Source organism: Danio rerio, chromosome 4 (assembly GCF_049306965.1).
Source record: "Danio rerio strain Tuebingen ecotype United States chromosome 4, GRCz12tu, whole genome shotgun sequence".
In the NCBI taxonomy this organism is placed as follows: domain Eukaryota; kingdom Metazoa; phylum Chordata; class Actinopteri; order Cypriniformes; family Danionidae; genus Danio; species Danio rerio.
The window spans coordinates 16,546,642-16,566,536 of NC_133179.1; the positions used below are offsets into that span (position 1 = coordinate 16,546,642).

Below are 19,895 nucleotides of genomic sequence, written 5' to 3' on the forward strand. Positions count from 1 at the left end.
GTAACCTTTAGCATAACACTCGTGACTCTTATATATGCTTTTCATGAACTATTTTAAATCTTCCTGATTTTTTTGACAGGGTCGGAATGGAGAACATGGACTGGATGGTGAGAAAGGTGATAAGGGAGACACGGGTGTGCAGGGCCGTAAGGGAGATCAGGTGAGGATATGAATCATCTGCATTAAATATTAAGAAAAAAATCCTGTGAGCAACATTGGTACCTGAGAGGGGGAACACTGTTCCTTAACCTTTCTAACTAACTCCATTATTTAGATGAATGATTCAATAATTAAGTAGGTTTTCCTGTCAGTTTTAAGTTATTTAAGATTGCACACTTTATTCAGAGTCTTGACGCCCATTGGTTTCTGCTTTTAGGGTGAGACAGGTGAACCTGGTTTACCTGGAGATACAGGTATTAAAGGAGAAAAGGTAGGAAAATTCAATCTGATGTTATTGATTTTACTTTTTTATATTCTCAATGACCTTCAAGTATTGCATTGCATGTCTTATTCTTCTGCAGGGCTTCAGAGGTTTCCCTGGTCGAATAGGGAGCCCGGGATTGGATGGAGAACAGGTATTTTTGTCTAAATTACATCTTAAGCAAGAAATTGTTTTAAAAAAGCCTCTAAGAACCGCTCTTTTGAATGTAAAACACAGGGTGATCATGGAGACCCCGGAAGGCCTGGCCTTCCAGGACTAAACGGCCTCCCAGGACGAAAGGCGAGTCTCTACACAGCGAGATATAGATTTTTTTTATTTTAAAGGTGAGTTAATTGTCATTTCTTTTTTCATTGCTATTTGTTAATGTCCAGGGAGAAAAAGGTGATAGTGGGCTGAATGGTCTTGATGGAGCTCCCGGACAAAAAGGAGAGAAGGTAAACTGACAATGTAAACTTATGGAGAATGCAAGAAAAGCTCATTCAGAATATGAATAAAAACCATAAAGGACTCTCCTAACCAAAAACCATAACTACGACAATTAAGATGTAGTTTTAAAGATTGCTGGAAATGTTAAAGAACTGCATAGTCCACACTACATTACCAAAGATGGTGGTAAAAATGAATTATATTGTTGGAATGAGGTGATAGAAGGTAAACACATTGACAACCAATCAAAATCCATCCTGCTTTAACAAATTCAGAACATTTCAAACAGCAGACATCAACACTGAGGTGAACACAAATGTATAATGATAGTTTTAATTCATTCATTCATTTTCTTTTCGGCTTAATGCATTTATTAATCAGGAGTCGCCACAGTGGGATGAATTTATCCAGCATGTGTTTTATGCAGCAGATGCCCTTCCAGCCGCAACCCATCACTGTGGATATAGTTATTATTATGTTTATTGTTGCTGGAATTAATAGATCTAAAATAATACTATTATCAGTGCAAATTCAATTATAAGACACAGGAAAACAATTATTGACACCATATTTGTTGCGTGATGTATCATGATTCATTACCATGTATGTCTTAAGTATGTGTATGTGAGGAAATGATCACCGAATAAGTTTGAGCTTATTCCCATATTCATCGCGTCCTTCCTCAGGGTGTGACTGGATTTGCAGGTTTCTCAGGATTTAAGGGATCTCCAGGCACACCTGGTACTAACGGTCCTTCGGGTCGACCTGGACCAGTTGGACCCAAAGGTGAAATGGGACCGAAGGTATGACCCACATCACATTCAATATATAAAACAATAATAGATGTGCATTCCTATATGTGCGTGTGATTCATCAAACCTCACAAATAGATGGATAAATAGTCAAGCCGGTGTAATTACGGCCAACTTCATACCTCACTCAATCTCATGTGGAGGAGGACAAGACCTAATTAACCCACGAAACGGAGAGGATGAGAGACAGATACAGGGAGGTTGGGGGGTTGGAGCTATTTCTGCTGGGATGAAGATTTGAGCTATCAAACCAAACTCTGCACTGAGGCCGCCTTTAGCCACAATTAGGCAGCTCTTGATGTTGATGGGAAAGGAGAGGTTCAGAAAGCTCCACTCGTGGACTGTTCATCTTAAAACATGGCCCAGGTTTTGTGAAATGGATTAAGGTTGTTGAAATTGAAAGATATGGTCACTTTGTGTACTGTATTTACTCACCCGTATTGGTGAACTTCTTGCCTCTGCCACAAAATGTACATATTTAGACATAAACCCCAATTAATAATATTAATTATGAAGTGCTATTAATGGTGATTGTGATTATTTGTAGTTGTTGTTGATTAATTACAAAAAGGTTATTGTTCATTGCTAGTTCATGCTCGTTTAAATAAGCCAAAAATTATTAGCATAGTGTTAAATTTATATTAATGGTATGTAATTTCTATAACTTTGTATAATAATAATTTTATATAACTTTTTTGGTATTATTGTTGATTTTAATTCTAAACATACAATTGTTCATTGTTAGCGTTCGATTTGAAGTAGTATTAATGTAAACCATTTATAATAGTATTCATAGTAGTAATAATAATAAAAACACACAACATTGCAAAATTATACATGCAGAAATAATAATTGTATATTAAATCATAAATATTGGATATTGTATATATAATACATGTTAATTCATGATATCTACTGCCATGCTTTTCAGTCATCATTTAGTCACCCTTAACTCATTAAAAACCAGTTTGAGTTTCTTCCTTCTGAAAGAGGGTATTTTGGAAAATGCTGGTTGCTTATGGAGCTAATAATATGCCAAAATTATCAGAATTTGAATTGTTTTAAATTGAATTATTGACAATTGTAATTTTAATAAATCAGAATTTTTATGTGCTGTTAAAAATTGTTTTTTATTTCTTATTTGAATTTGAATTTCATAACTTGAATATTGAACATCTGAAATTTAAGACAGCTGAATTTTTTTATAGATGTATTTTCAAACGTCAAATCGTCTACTTGTTTCGGTTGATGACCCCTGAACTGCTTTCTGCAGAATCTGAATTTCAAAATTTTAATTTCTGGTTTTGAATTTTAGAACATACAATTTGATGTTCTGAATTTCCTCACCTTGAATATTTGAAGCTGTATTTTTACAAACTGGACATCTGCAATCTTGGAATTCAGAACACAAAAAAAAATCTCAAGTTTGAAAATACGCCTATAAAAATTCAGCCTTGAAAAATTCAGTTGTTCTAAATTTCAAATATTCAATATTCAAGTTATGAAATTTAAATTTAAAACAACTTTTAACAGCATATAAAAATTTGAATTAAAATTGTTAATAATTAAAATTAACACAATTAAAATCAAATTGTTTTTGGCATATTATTAGCTCCATAGTTGCTAGGACGCACTGACCCCCATATATTATTTTCCCTACTATGGAAGTCAAAGAGTGCCAGCAAAAACAGAAAAAAAGAAAAACTCATGAAGGTTTAAAACAGCATGAAGGAGGTCATTTTCATGTTTTGGATGAACTATAGCTTAAATGACTATAAACTACACATTCGCATTATTGCAAAGTCTTAACTTTCTGCTGTTTTCTTTTCTAAAATTGTCTGTACAGTATTTTATATGAATATATTTCAAGTAAGTAATGATGTAAGAAATCCATTGGTTTAGTTGTACAGTATGTAGCCTCAGGCTGGCCCAGGGTCAGTGATTGTTTAGTGCTGACATGCAGCTTTGATGTTTTCAGGGAGAGAAGGGCAGGAGAGGCAGAGGAAAGGCCTGTCAGCGGGGACCGCCTGGAATACCTGGACTCCGAGGCCTAGATGTAATAAAGCATATACACACAAATAACTGCATCCTCCACCATAACAGGAGTTTATCTGTTCACAAACATTTACATTTCCAAGTTATTCACGCAGCATTCTTTATGCAGGGGGAAGAGGGATCCTCAGGCACAAAAGGAGAAAAAGGAGATCCAGGACTCAGTGTATGTGAACAGCAATACCTTCTATCTAATATATATACATATACATACATATAAGTTATTATGGATTACAGTGTGTTGGAATACTTGTTTCTTTTGTTCAGGTGGAGGAAGTGAAAGATCTTGTGACAAAAGAGGTGGTTGACAAGTGTGGTGAGTATGTGTGTATGACATATGTAGTTTGGCAAATACTAAACACATAATGGACCTTCGTATCTTAAAAATAAAGTTTCCAAAGCGTGTTTTTTTTTCTGGCATCCCATAGAAGAGTTTGATACTTTTGCCTTAAACAGCTATTTTTGTAAATAGTTATTTAATAGTTTGTGTGTGTAAAATAGTTTAACATTTTTGTTTTATTTTGTATTTAATTGTGAGGTTCTGTGAATATTAAAGGGTCTGTAGAACCATTCATGTTAAAATAAAACCCTTATTTTTCCTACGAGTAAGAGTGCATTGAGCACCTCATTATGAATTAACAAAACAAAAAAAACAAAAAAACAGGGATTATCTTTCTTAGTATGCAGCTCTTATAATACTAACTGGTTCCAGTAATACTAACTTAAACAATTAACAGCAAGATGCATTTACATAAAACGTACATGGCTCAAGATATGTCTTATTTCCAGAAAATTGGTTCAAATCAAACTTAAAAAGCATTAAGTTGAAGGTTAATGCTTGAAGCAAGAAATAATATATACAGTTGAAGTCAGAATTATTAGCCTCCCTGAATTATTAGCCTCCCTGTTTGTTTGTTTTCCCAATTTCTGTTTAACAGAGAGAAGATTTTTTCAGCACATTTCTAAATATAATAGTTTTAATAACTCATCTCTAATAACTGATTTATTTTATCTTTGCCATGATGACAATAAATTATATTTGACTAGATATTTTTCAAGACACTTCTATTCAGCTTAAAGTGACATTTAAAGAATTAACTAGGTTAATTAGGTTAACTAGGCCAGTTAGGGTAATTAGGCAAGTTATTGTATAGCGATGGTTTGATCTGTAGACTATGGGAAAAAATATAGCTTAAAGGGGCTAATAATATTGACCTTTAAAATGGTGTTTAAAAAAATGTAAAACTGCTTTTATTCTAGACAAAATAAAACAAATAAAGCTTTCTCCAGAAGAAAAAGTATTATCACACATACTTTAAAAATTTCCTTGCCCTGTTAAACATCATCTGGGAAATATTTTGGGTAACATCTTATTTTTTCTTAGAATTATGTTTACTTTTCTTGCTTTCAGAAAAAAACTTCCTTAATTTTTTATTTTTTTACCACTATTTCAGAAAACAAGGCTTAAGCATTATGTAATGTGTGTGTGTGTGTGTGTGTGTGTGTGGGGGGGGGGGGGGGGTATTATAGTATTATTATAGTACAATTATTATTATAGTATTATTATTATTATCATTTATATTAGTGGACCAGAGGAAATAATAAATATTTTTTTTCTTGAAAACTTCATGCACAAAATAAATTCAAGCCCTTTCAAGGACCTGTATTATTTATATATTTATTATTAAATTTATTTTCACAAACTTTCAAGGAGGTTAAATTAATTAATTTATTATTATTGCTATTATTATTATTATTATTATTTATTTATTTATTTATTTATTTATTATTTTCATTTTACAAACTTTCAAGGGTTTCAAGAACCTGTAGTAACCCTGCATTTAGGAAATTTTAGGTAACTGTACTGAAATCAAAACTAAATAAGAAAATCTATTTTAAAGAGAAAACCGCAAATAATGTTAAATATGCCACCAATCCCCATTAACATCCATTCTTGGTCACATTTTAGTTTTGCTGCTTATTAATAGTCATTAAGTTGTTCATAAATGCAATGTGTCATTGGATTAAGGAATCTGAAATACGCCACCCATAATAAGGCATCAATCAATACTAGTACACTAAATAGCCAATATTAATATTCTTCTGGTCCCCAAACTAAAACGTCACCCAATTCATTTGCATGTTTTACTGCCATTCATTGAACTGAAATGATGACTGAAAAACAGAGCTTCATTAACATGTGTTTGTAGGTGGATAAAGTGTGTGGTTTTGTGTGTACGTGCAAGTTTGTTTCTCTCAGTTTATGCTCCCGTCGTGGAGGCCTGAAGACCTCATGGGTTCCACCATCTGTTGTGTTCTTGTAGATTCTCTTACTGAAGAAAAATGGCAAAGGACTCCATGTTCTAACTCATTCATTAATACCAACACCACACTACTCTCTATAGCACTCTCAGTAATACTCTAATGTAACACTCTTATGACTTCTCTCAATTTAAATGATTGTTTTTCCTTTTTATTTGAATGCATTTGAATTTAATTTGGCAAATAAAGTTGCTCATGTTTTCAACTAAAGGAAAAGAAATCCTCCTGATGGTGAACACCAATGATCCAGATGATGGGAGCATCCTGAGGGAAGAGAAAAGAGTGGATTCTGCCTCTCGCTTTTTGCTCACCCGTCCCAAAGTGTGGGACGAAGAGGTGGAGGATGAAACAACTACAGTTCATCCTGCTGTTTCCGAGCCAACAACAGCATATGGCAACGTTACAAGTAGGTATATTCCCGCTTTGAACCAATATGTTATAGCACGCTCTCTCTGTTATGATATCATCCTTTTGGTTTGTGTTTGGAAGGGTGTGCATGAGGGAAACTCTCGTTTTATTTAACAGTTTCATATTCAGATGAGAATTGATTAAATGTAAATAATAGACATCAGTCCTATTATATTGATATCTGGCATCTTTAGAAGAGCTCATTCATCCATAAACGCTACTTGTTTTTCTTTGCTTGATGGAAAACAGGAAATGGTGACAGGAAATAGATACCGAGGCATACGCAAAGGTTCTGCATGGTCTACTCTGTGTTATTTTTAAGCAAATGAGTCACACACTGTGAATATCACTTGAAATGTTTGTTTTTTTTATAGTTCCAACCATCTAGTAGTTACTTTTTGTAGCCTGATGTGACAGTCAGCAAAGGCTACACATTATTATATGACGTATGCAATCAAAGACAAAGATTTCAGGCAATCAGACATAGCCGAACTGTTCTTTGTCATCAATTAAGTACATCATAGAATAAATTGAGAGAAAAGATTATAGGATCTTCAAAACCAGTGCTTGCTTTAATGTTCTTGTTAGTTTCAGACTTTTGTCTGTATTTGAGTTACAGAGAGAGTCAGACTGTAAACTAGTCAGTGGCTCTTTTTGAAAAAGGGACAATCTTTATTAATCATTTGATGTACAATAATAAAATAGCTTTTTTTCTTTTGTTTAAAGTGGGTATATCTAAAAACTGTCAATAATGAAATGCTGTTTTAAGCTTTGAAAAGCTGAGAACTTCCTAGCCTATTTATAAATTCGTGTAGAGTCAGTTTTTATTTCAAGAAGTCTGGACAATTTTGCCAAAATCAAAACCAAAAGGATGTGCTGTTTGTGCATGATTCCAAGAGTCTCAGTTTCATCCCTGAGACATGAAACGAAAGCTAATGCAACGTTCAGAATAAATACAGAAAGAGCTATTTTCTAGCATAATATCAAAGAAATTGCAGAATCCATAATACACCTGACAAAAGTCTTGTCGTCAATCCCAGTTGTAAGAGCAACAAATAATAACTTGACTTCTAGTTAATCCTTTGAAAAAGTGGCAGAAGGCTGATTTTTCAGATAAATTCCAATCATCAATCAATACTGCAGAAGACCTATTGCAACCCGCATGGAAATGAGTCAAATTTGGTGAAGGAAAAAGTATGGTTTGGGGACACATTCAGTATGGGTGCATACGAGACATCTGCAGAGTGGATGGCAACATCAACAGCCACAATATTAATTCCACTGCACCATGACTTTGTTCTATACTGTATTTCTGTTAAGTAACAAGACTTTTGTCTAAGCTAAGTCAGACCTTACTGTCCTAATTAAATAATTAAAAATCAAGCCATGATCATATTTTATTTAGGTAAAATAAGCGTAATCTAGAGGCCTTTGCTTTTCATATGACACTTCTGATACCAAATGATCAACTAAAAGTCAAGTTATTATTTGTTGTTCCTAAAACTTTTGTCAGGTAGTGTTTATACTACCTGGCAATAAGTATATTTGAGTAAGTATATTTTGAGACCATAGACTATATAAATATAATTTTAATATTAATATTAAGAATATTTATATTGTCTATAATCTCAAATATACTTTTAGCATCCAACCAATAATGAAATGTATTTGTTGCATCTCTCAAAATAATGCTGATAGACTGTAGAGCTTGTGCAAACACCCAGATCAATATGCTTTTATTATTAATTATTTAAAAAAATTGTGGGTTTATTTTGCTCTTGAGAGAAAAACATACAGAACATTTTTACGTTTCATCAAAACGCCACTCTTGTGGATAGGATCCAGACATTCATTGTCAAAATATTGACCTTATTCTTCACGTACGAGTAGGCACAGCTATTTGAATCTTTTTGGCTAGAGACTTCAGGTCTCCTTCATTTGCAAAAAAAATGTAGATGTTGAAAACAGTTTGTGATGTTGCAAACTGATATTATTTCACTTTATGTATTTGCACAAGAATACAATAATATTTGAATAAAACTGAAAAAATAAGCCATAATGTGCATGAAGAGGCAAAAAGCCCAAAAAGCCTCTTTAGAGCCTAAATAATAATTATAAAAAGACAATGACAAAACAATCGCATTACAAAAAATGCTAAATGACAGTGACTAGTGAATAATAATACACACAAATGAAATTACAAAGTCACATACACACATGAAATAAAATTAAATCATGCATACAATAGAATTCTTATAAAATTACAGGACAAAATGAAAGTGATTTCTTATGCATCGGTAATGTAATGTAATGTGTATTTATATAGCGCATTTATTGTGTATGGCCATACACCCAAAGCGCTTCATAATCATGAGGGAGACTCTCCACACCACCACACTTTACAATAAGGTTCATTAGTTAATGTTAAGTAATGCATTTACTAACATGAACAAACAATGAACAATACATCTACTACTGTATTTATTCATGTTAATAAATGTTAGTTAATGAAAATGCAGTTTTTCATTATTAGTTCATGTTAACTCATGGTGCATTAACTAATGTTAACTAGCATGGACTTAAATGTTAGTAATGCATTGGTAAATGTTCAATTATGATTAATAAATGCTGTGTTGTTCATGATTAGTTCATTTTAGTAAATACATTAACTAATGAACCTTATAGTAAAGTGTTACCTACAGTATGCATCTCTTAAAACTTGTTAAAGAGGAACAATTTTTCATTGTATGGTATAAATCATTCCAAAATGTAATACCCCTAAATCTAAGTATTAACTTGTATGACTACTTGTATGAACTTAAAACTTGAGAACAAATTATTTTCTTGTTATATTATTCTGCTTTTTATGTAAAGTCATGCATGCACTTGTTTGTAGAGCATAGTTTGACCGTTTTCTGCCGTTTATTATTCCTAGTCATTTCTCCCATGGCTGACTGAATCAAAAGTTCTAAAACAATTGCAAAAACGAGCGCACTTCCGCATTGAAGATTAAGGTCAATACTGAAGCAATACCACTCCAGGAGTTTGACAGACAAGTAATCTGACCAATCACAATGCCAATATTATGCATTCCCCTTTTGTCCAACAACCATACTGTAGTGTAAATAGATCAACATTAGTAAATTTGATCTTGAAAATGAGTCTATATACCAAATTCATGTCTACTATGGATTGTGCTTTGACGTACTTGGTGTAAACTAAGTCTGAATCTGGCTCTGATAAAAGCTTTTCTGTTGCACTCAGGTGCCAGTGCTGAGAGAGCTGGAGAGCAGAGAGAAAAGAGACGTGTACTCAAGCTCCACTCAGGTGCGTGTGTGTGTGGAGTAAAAGAGGAGAACATCGTCCTCTGCTGACTGCAGCTCCAAGTGCTTTGAACCAGTTTATACAGCTACAATAACTGCTTGCATAAGTGATATTCACAAATTAAACCTGCATCTTAAATTAAAAGGTTCTGCAGTGAAAAAAATTTGGTTTATATCAGGGAAAGTAGTGAGGCAAGTAGTGAGCACCAAAAGCACATAAGCATGAGCATAAGCTATTTCTGTCATATCCACTGTGTAATATGAGAAACAGGGAACCAAAAGAGACAGATAAGACTAGAATGAGAGCGCTGAATAAATACATTCCGATCATCGCTGTGTTGGGCTTCCATTTATAAAATGCATATGTATGACAGAGACAAGAGATAAGCCGAACATTTGACTGATAGAAAGACATGTGATACATTTGATTAAAAGTAAGAGCTGCTGTTAGACAGGATATATGACATATATATATCTGATCATATATCAAATATGATCTATATGATAGATATATGAAGATACAAGTATTAATTGTAGTGATATATTGATGGTATGATGGTGTTGATATTTTAGTGCATTTAAACAAAACAAATTCATTAAACAGATATATCAATTAAAATTATATTTTAGTCACCAAACATAATAAAAAATTGAAGGATAATACAATCAAATTCAAGCAAAATATTGCAAAAATAAATTACAACCTACAATTTTTCTGCTAAATTTCGCACATTTTTTTGCTTCTCTTTTTAAAATTTGTATTTAATGTTTTTCTGAAACATAAATATTGGTGTACTAGATTTTAGACCGTTATCTTAAGTTATTTTGTAAGATAAGCTCCAGATTTGTCTTCAGTACTGACTAATCTAATGTATATGCATAAAAATATGAAGATTTAAAAGATAGATTTGTGAGGAGTGTACTTGTATATGCTGAGTACTGTATATGATTTCAGTTTTTAAAGTTTAATAATTTAATAGTTGTATGTTTCTATATTGATAGTTTAATAAATTGATATATCATATATCATATATGATCTATATGATAGATATATGAAGATCCAAGTATTACTTGTAGTGATATATTGATGGTATGATGGTGTTGATATTTTAGTGCATTTAAACAAAACAGATTCATTAAACAGATATATTAATTAAAATTATATTTTAGTCACCAAACATATTTAAAAATTGAAGGATAATACAATCAAATTCAAGCAAAATATTGCAAAAATAAATTACAACCTACACATTTTCTGCTAAACTTTGCACATTTTTTGCTTCTCTTTTTTAAATTTGTATTTAATATTTTTCTGAAACATATAAATATTGGTGTACTAGATTTTAGACCGTTATCTTAAGTTATTTTGTAAGATAAGCTCCAGATTTAGCTTCAGTACTGACAAATCTAATGTATATGCATAAAAACATGCAGATTTAAAAGATAGATTTGTGAGGAGTGTACTTATATATGCTGAGTGCTGTATATGATTTCAGTTTTTAAAGTTTAATAATTTAATAATTGTATGTTTCTATATTGATAGTTTAATAAACTGAACATTAAAATCATTTGAAAATTCCATTACATTTTAAAATTAAAATCTTTGCAGTGATATATGGACAGCTTAGCTCCAAGATTTCTTATTTGTCTAGTTATCATTTATAGTTCTTGTATTTATATATAATTTATATATATATATATATATATATATATATATATATATATATATATATATATATATATATATATATATATATATATCCCTGCAGCAATATATTGACAGCTCAGATAAACGACTGAATATTTTTACATTTTAAAAATTGTTATTATTTAATAGGTTTTGACTTCTTTTTTTCAGATTCAATACATTGTTTTCCTTGCAGCGGTGTGAATGCATTTCTACTGCCTTGAAATTGATGTAATGTAATATCTACCTGCAGTGAATGTCGACTCGGCAGCTGAACTCTGTCTTGAACCCATGTCCGAGGGCCACTGCACTGAATACGTCCTGCTCTGGTACTATTATGCCGTGTCAGGAGAATGCCGTCCTTTTGTGTACGGTGGCTGTGGAGGAAATGGGAACCGATTCAGCTCCAAACAGGACTGCCAGAGTACATGCATTCTGGGAAGGAGAGGTAAAGAGCCAATCAGAATTCAGACTTCAGGTTTTAAAATAAATGATCAGAGGTGATATTTAAGAAAAATTACAATCAGAAAGTAAAATAAAATAATAATAATTATTATTATTATTATTATTATTAATAATTTAAGGATATCTAAACTGCAATTTTTGTCTAAAGTAATATAGCAGAATATTAAGTTACATTTTTCTGTCTACTTACAGATTCTGGATCCTGAAGAAGGAAAATACATGCTATTTTAACAGCTAAACTGATGTTAACTTTACTGAAAATGCTATTTTTGTACATTTCCCATATGTATATTAGTCCATTATAGCTGTATGCGACAAAAACAATGTTCATAACTTCCTTATTCATCATGTATTGCACTTTTGTTGTAATACAAGGACATCAACAAATTCATAACACATGATCTTTACTTTAAGCCATACAGTTTTGTTGGTATGATTAAATGTGTAAATGTTGATTTACAGTTTAAAAAATGATTAATTTAGTTGTTAAATGCACTATTATTATAAGTGTCCTGTTTACCATTTTGCACTAATGGTTCGGTTTGTAATATGTTCCTAATCTGACTGTTTTTAATATAATATGTGAGATAATAAAAGAATGAACGGAATACATTTTTTGAATGAGCTATATAGCTTTCCCTGTGAGTGAATGTGTGTGTGCGTGAGAATGTTTGCTCATCGTGACCTCTGATTTTGGACAGTGTTCACCGAGCTTGGCCCTGTGTTGTGTATAAGTGCTGCCATGTTGGCTTTTCTTCAGCAATGTTAGTCGAGTCGTGTCTGGACGGCATCTCCTGTGGGCAGGCAGAAAGGCCCTGTGTGCATCTGAGTGGATGAGCTGTATTTGTGGGTGGCTTACATTTACACATTTGTGTATATGTGAGTTGGACAGGATAAGATTTACTTCACTATTTTTATCTGAGTGTGATCAATATAATTTGCATTTATAGTATTACTATTTTGAGTCATTAATTAAAATATGGCTAATTAAATATGTCTTTATTATTAAATTTAATAATAATTCAACCGCAAAATCTTTTCTCCATTTGGCTATTTTTAAGACTGACCGACCACTGACCGACCAAACAACCGCAAAACTTTGTCTCCATTTGGCTATTTTTAAGACTAACTGGCCGCTGACTGACCGAGCCACTGCAAAACTTTGTTTCCATTTGGCTATTTTTAAGACTGACCGACTGCTGACCGACCGAGCAACTGCAAAACTTTGTCTTCATTTGGCTATTTTTAAGACTGACCGATCGCAGACCAACTGACCAACCGCAAAACTATTGTCTCCATTTGGCTATTTTTAAGACTGACCAACCACTGACCGACCGAACAACCACAAAACTTTGTCTCCATTTGGCTATTTTTAAGATTGACTGGCCGCTGACTGACCGAGCCACTGCAAAACTTTGTTTCCATTAGGCTATTTTTAAGACTGACTGACCGCTGACTGACCGAGCAACAGCAAAACTTTGTCTCCATTTGCCTATTTTTAAGACTGACCAACCACTGACCGACCGAGCAACAGCAAAACTTTGTCTTCATTTGGCTATTTTTAGGACTGACCAACCTACCGACTGGCCGCAGACCAACTGACCTACTGCAAAATCTTGTCTCCATTTGGCTATTTTTAAGACCCGCCGATCGCAGACCGACCAACTAACCGCAAAACTATTGTCTCCATTTGGCTATTCATAAGACAAACCAACCGCAGAACGACCAACCAATCGTAAAACTTTGTCTCCATTCTCTATTTTTAAGACCGACCAACCGTAAAACTTTGTCTCTACTTGGCTATTTTTAAGACTGACCGACCGACCGACCAATCACAAGACTTTGTCTCCATTTGGCTATTTTTAAGACTGACGGCCCAATCGTCTGACCGTGGGCTATCCGCAAAACTTTGTCTCCATTTGGCTAATTTTAAGTAAGACAGACCTACCGACCGTCCGCTGACCGACCACAAAACTAACTAACTAATTAACTGACTAACTAACTAACTAACTGTCTGTTTGTCTGTGTGTCTTTCTATCTATCTACAATTTTCACTTAATTTATAAAGCAGATTAAGAGCTACATTACCTTAAAGTAATAACATTGTATTTTCACACCGTAAACTGCCAGCACACGACCCAAAATCAGACCCAGTGTTAAAGTTAAAAGTAGAGTAAACATACCTAAAATCAACCAAATGGAGACAAAGAGTTGCCATCTTGGGAACAAAAACCTGTAAAGCTTTTATTAAGTTTTAGAATTTTAATATGTTTTAAATTATTAAATTGTGCATTATTGCAAAATAATTGAATTTCGTTCACAAATTCCCAAAACTTTGCTCTTTTCCAGTCACATGTTTTGTGTTTCTTTGTTTTTTTGTAACAAATTTTCACAAATTTAACTGCATTTCCTGTTAATTTAAGTTCATGGACATTTTATGTTTGCAAACAACCATAACAAAATACAAAATCAAACCAAAAGTGCTTCAGGGATAATTAATGTGTCTGTGCTCTTTGGGTAAGGAATTCATAAAGATAAACAACGAAATCATAAGTCCAAAGCACTCGAAAAGTAAGTACATTTTTTAAAGCCATTATTAACATGGCTATTCTATAAAACAGCTTAATATACAGTAAATATTTATATCTTCACACAAGCAATTTCCACATTTTCTATCATTCCTACAAAGTTATGATTTTTTTAAAACTGAAAATGCATTCATTTCAGTCTAAATTGACCGAACAACACCAGAGTGTTAAAAATAAATGCACATTGTTGTTAATGGCGACATCTTCCCCCATCTCTTTCATTCTCATTTTTTACCCCTCAATATCTTTCATCCCTTTATCCAGCTTCACCCTCCTCCGACATTCACTGTGTTCTGTCTTATATAAACCCCCAACCTAGCTGCTCCCTGCTGCATCCCGAGGTTTCTCGCCCTTTACATATGTCCCGTCTGCAGGAGGTGCGTGTTTCAGGCTGCGGTCCAATTGAGAGCACATTGAGAAGACTGTGGTACAAGTCAGAACACAGGACGCCCTTTACACTGTGTCTAAGGGGATCCCTGAGTGAACTGCATTGTGTACACTACCGAGCACAGATGCCCTTTACACCTGCTTTAAAATGTAGCCTGTCGTTTTTAAGCTTTAATGAGCTTCCTTTAACGTCATGTGGAATAATGCACAAGTCCAAAGCGCAATGTTTACAATGTTTTAAGGGTGACCGTTAATGAAGTCGCTAAACTTCAGGGCCCTTGATAGCAAAACAATCAATCATTTAAAAGAGGTGCGGAGACAACTCATTAAACTTATGAGCGTGAACTGCACGGCAATTAACTCGCAGGGATGTCTAAAAAGAGACACAAACATTCGAAGTGGTCACTGACCCTGAAAACTGAGGAAACAACATGCAGACTTCCAGATTTGTCAATGGTTTATTGCTCATGCAGTGGAAGTAAGTAAGACACGGCGCTGTCCGTGGTGCTGAATGTTTTTAGATGTGCTGGTAGATTCTCATTATGTTGACTGATTTAAAAGCCTTCGTTTATTACCTTTTCAGTCATAAGCTCTCTGGGGTATTTTTGTTTGCTAGTCAGGTCAATGAGTGGTCAGTTGTTTTATATAATAACTAACAAATTAGATATTTTATTATTTTGCAAAAGGGATGACATGGTGACTAAGTGGTTTGCACTGTTGCCTCACAACAAGAAGGTCCCGGCTTGCCAAGTTGGCATTTATGTGTGGAGATTGGATGTTCTGGATGTTCGTGTGGGTTTCCTATTGGTGCATGGGTTTCCCCCACAGTCCAAAGACATGCACTATAGGTGAATTGGATAAACTAAATTGTCCGTAGTGTATGTGTGTGAATAAGTGTGTATGGATGTTTCCCAGTACTGGGTTGCAGCTGGAAGGGCATCCGCTGTGTAAAACATATGCTGGATAAGTTGTAGGTTTATTCCGTTGTGGCGATCCGTGATAAATAAAGTGACCAAGCTGAAGGAAAATGAATGAATGAATTATTTTGCACATGGCAAAATGTCCAGTAAATAATATCTAATAAATTGAAAACATGCTAAGTTATATATTTCTCATAAGATTGGATTGGTTAACCCCCAAGTAATTTACATAAATATTTAATGTGTGTTTGTTTATCTATGTACAAATGTATGTAAGTTAGCTATTTATAACATCTTTATAATGTACAGTGAGCGGTATATAAGACAAAATCTTTTTTTTTTCACATTCTTCAATCGTCATAATATATTTTGGTTAGAATTGATCCATAATCCTTAAGCAATGTCTGAAAACTGCATAGTTTCAACTAGGGGGACCAAACTGTGCTGTAAATCCATCATCCATAATATCCATCCAAAATAAACATCTTTTTTTTTTTATATTGAACTTTTTAACAATTATTTTTAGGCAAAATTACTATTTGAAAATGCACACATCTTGTGATTGGGGCATTTTGGACCCAGGTATGTATGGAAGACTTTTAGTTCTCTTAAATAAAGGTACAAAAGCTGTCACTGGGGCAGTACCTTTTCTAAAGGTAAAATTTTATTCCTTTCAGGTCCACTTTTGTACCATAAAGATACATAGGTATACCTTAAGTACAACTGTGTACTTCAGAGTACCATAAAAGTACACAAGTAAACCCTACAGGTACAAAAATGTTCCTTTAAGGTACCAATGTGCACCTGTATGGTACAAAATATTCCATTTTGAAAAGGTACAGACCCAGTGATGACTTTTGTACCTTTATTTCTGAGAGTGTAAATGTTAGTATAAAAGTTTTGCAAAGCATTTTCCCCACATCTAGCACAATTATATGTAAAAGTCTATTGAGAATACTTTGCGGCATGAAAAAAGTTGGACTTTTTTAATTAGAGAGTGAACATTTAAACAATATTTATTTATATTTTAGCTTAAAACTTCTGCTTTGTTATCAGCGTTTTTGTTACCAATGTTTTGTTATCAGCAAATCAACTTTTGATTAATCATAAGTTATAGATTAGTTATAAATTTTTACATTTTGGGATTCATTCCAGTGCTAAAAACTGGTCAGATTATAACATGCTCTTACACAGGAATGCCAAAACCTTTTCTTATCATGAGCCAAAAACCAAACATAATTGAAGGCTGTAGGCTGAAGGTAAATATTGCAAACTGTATTACAAAATTGCCTAATTACTAATTTAATAATAACAATATTTAAAAATAAATAGAAAGGATTACTTTAATCATATTATGTTAACTATTGCGTTATCATTTTGTATATTTTAAAATTAACTACAATGAAAAGAAACAATTCTATTTATAACACAATGGAGTTCAAATTAGTCTGTGCCATTCATTTAATTTAATTGAAACATTTAATTCAAGCTTGCTTTTTTGTATCTCAACGATAAAAAAAGTTAGAAAATATAAGCTCTAATAAAAGCAACCAACCCCTCCATTTTTACCCTCTTCTCAGATGGAATGGTGGGGCAAATCAAAGGTTGTCATGGGCCAACTTTGGCATCTCTGCTCTTGCATATCATAAATACATGCAAATGTAGTCATTATTCTAAAACTTTCAAATATATATATATAAAGAAGTTATCCAGTAATACCATGGTAAAAACAACCTTAAAACTTTCAAATCTGTTCGCATTCACTCATTAATGAAATGCTGATCAGTATTAAAATAATATAAGGTAGGAATGTTTTATGAATGCACATGCACTGAATGAGAGTCATACATTAAGGCTATATACGCAAATCAGCTTTGTATATTTTATAAGGTGACTGTACACGCGCGTTAGGTGCTCGAGCGCATTAATCACCGCCTCATTTTACTGGGAGGATCCCAATAAATGACGTTATTGCTGGCGTACGACTGCGGCGTAATTGTGCTTATACTAAATGAATGCACGTCCAATGAGCAAACAGTCCAAGCGGATATTATGAGCAGCCAGGGAGATATCAAACCCACTAAATCACTCTTATGATCCAATGCGATATTGAGTTGATAGTGACTCGCTTGCCTTTTCAATAACACTTCGGACTCGAGATCCAAAAGTTCTGGCTGAGCGAGAAGCGCTTCACCTCAGAAGACTTTCCTCATTCAAAGAGTGCAGGTAAGGCACTTTTGCACATTTGAGGGAATCATTCTTTCATCAATAAGACAGTAGCATACTAGATTGCCGTAATTTATACACAGGTTGTTCCAGATATGCATGACTTATGGGGGCTTACAGTGCACATTTTTCTTTATGCAATTACAAAGATGCAGTCAGAAACAGGACACTTTGTTTTATCCAGATGGGAAAAAAGTTATGTTTGGAAGGACACAAGGATGCAGTAATAACATTGTAATTATCAACTTATTTAAGGGGATAGTTCACTCTAAAAATTCTCAAATCATTTAGCTACTCGCTTGTTTCAAACTTTTATGAGTTACATTCTTCTTTATTCACAAAATAAATGATTTGGAAACATGTTGGAAACGTGTAACCATTGCTTATAGTGTGTTTTCCTTTGTGGAAGTCAATGGTTACAAGTTTTTAGCTTTCAACAAAATATATTTTGTTCAACAGAAGAAAAAAGAACCTCGTAAAGGTTTGGAACCAGTCGAGGGCACGTAAAATTATTGTAAATTAAATTTTTAGAGTATAAATATCCCGTTAATGTCACCTTTTACCACAGTATATTCAGAAGCTTTTCAAATTTGCCACTCAAATGTTAACCTCCTCACAAAATATGAAAGTGCTTGCCTTGTAAACAATCTCTCTCGCCTCCGTTCAACAGGGCAGAACAATGTGGCTAGCGCGGACCCTCCTCGCTCTGGCACTCCTTTGCGCACCAGTTTCCAGCCTCTGCTTACCAACATACGACCCCGAGCCCAACTTTCTCTGCAACAACGAGGTGTTTTCCGAGGCGAATGATAAGAGGCAGCCGACGAACTCCCTGCTGGACAGTGTAAACCTCCTCTTCAAGTCAGCTCACGCGCTTTCCTCCGAGGAGCCGCGCGAGAGGAGGACAACTCCCGCGTCCAAATACAGATACTTGAGCCAGACGCAGCTTAGAAGTAAACTGTACCGCAACAGTGCGAAGAGCGACCGACGCAGCCAGGTCACTCTATCCCTCGACGTGCCCACCAACATTATGAACATCCTCTTCAACATTGCCAAAGCCAAGAACCTGCGCGCGAAGGCGGACGACAACGCGCGTCTACTTGCGCAGATTGGAAAGAGAAAATGAACTCTGTGTTCGTGTCACCAATTTGACTTGAGCATTTTTGTATCCACTTGAGGCATGTTATCTCAATAAAGTTTGTTTTTTTCAGGTGCATATAGGCTAGCAGATTAGCAATACTGGACATGAATGGAACTTCAAAAGATTATACAGAGGTGATGTAAATGGGTTTTGATTTAGGAGGTAGGCTGCCCATTACAGCACATAATGGTTTGGTCTTGATACTTACGTTTGTTTGATTGTTTGTGTTGTTTAACCGGAAAAATTGACTTATGACATCATGACTGGATTTTGAAAACACAATTATTGTTTTGAAACTCGATTTCAGTGCTAAATTTGTGAGATTGGAGTATCAATTTGTTTATTTATTTAATTATTTGACTGTTTATTTATTTATGTATTTATTTTAATATTTATTTATTATTATTTTTTTTGCTCTGTGAAAGAAAATACTACCGTTACTATCTCTATTCATCAGCACAATTTACCTATCTCGGATCGGATGAATGTCAATTAATTTTGAAAAATGTCATATGAATAAAAATACACGGCTGAAGGGTTGGATGTAAGTTCAGAAAACTTTCTGTTGATGAAACCGACAGTTGAATATTTTTGTACTGAAAATAATTATTTTATCGTTTAATAAATAAATAAATGCAAACGAAACTAAAGAGTCTATTTGAAGAATATTATTTAAGGGGTTTTCTTTTTTGCTCATCT

At 33.8% G+C, this 19,895-nt stretch overlaps 2 protein-coding genes across 2 annotated transcripts; both read left to right on the forward strand.

Annotated features, from left to right (window-relative positions):
• Positions 1 to 6,123: 6,123 nt before the first annotated feature.
• si:dkey-117n7.5 lies at positions 6,124 to 12,551 on the forward strand. The gene is made up of 4 exons (NM_001044894.1): positions 6,124 to 6,460; positions 9,727 to 9,789; positions 11,726 to 11,920; positions 12,130 to 12,551. The coding sequence occupies exons 1-4, from the start codon at positions 6,214 to 6,216 to the stop codon at positions 12,141 to 12,143; spliced, it is 519 nt and encodes a 172-aa protein (NP_001038359.1). The 5' UTR covers positions 6,124 to 6,213; the 3' UTR covers positions 12,144 to 12,551.
• A 5,384-nt stretch (positions 12,552 to 17,935) lies between these two features.
• Positions 17,936 to 19,846, forward strand: ucn3l (urocortin 3, like). The gene is made up of 2 exons (NM_001082954.2): positions 17,936 to 18,058; positions 18,729 to 19,846. Exon 2 carries the CDS (start codon positions 18,738 to 18,740, stop codon positions 19,179 to 19,181), a length of 444 nt encoding a protein of 147 aa, NP_001076423.1. The 5' UTR covers positions 17,936 to 18,058; positions 18,729 to 18,737; the 3' UTR covers positions 19,182 to 19,846.
• Positions 19,847 to 19,895: the final 49 nt, after the last annotated feature.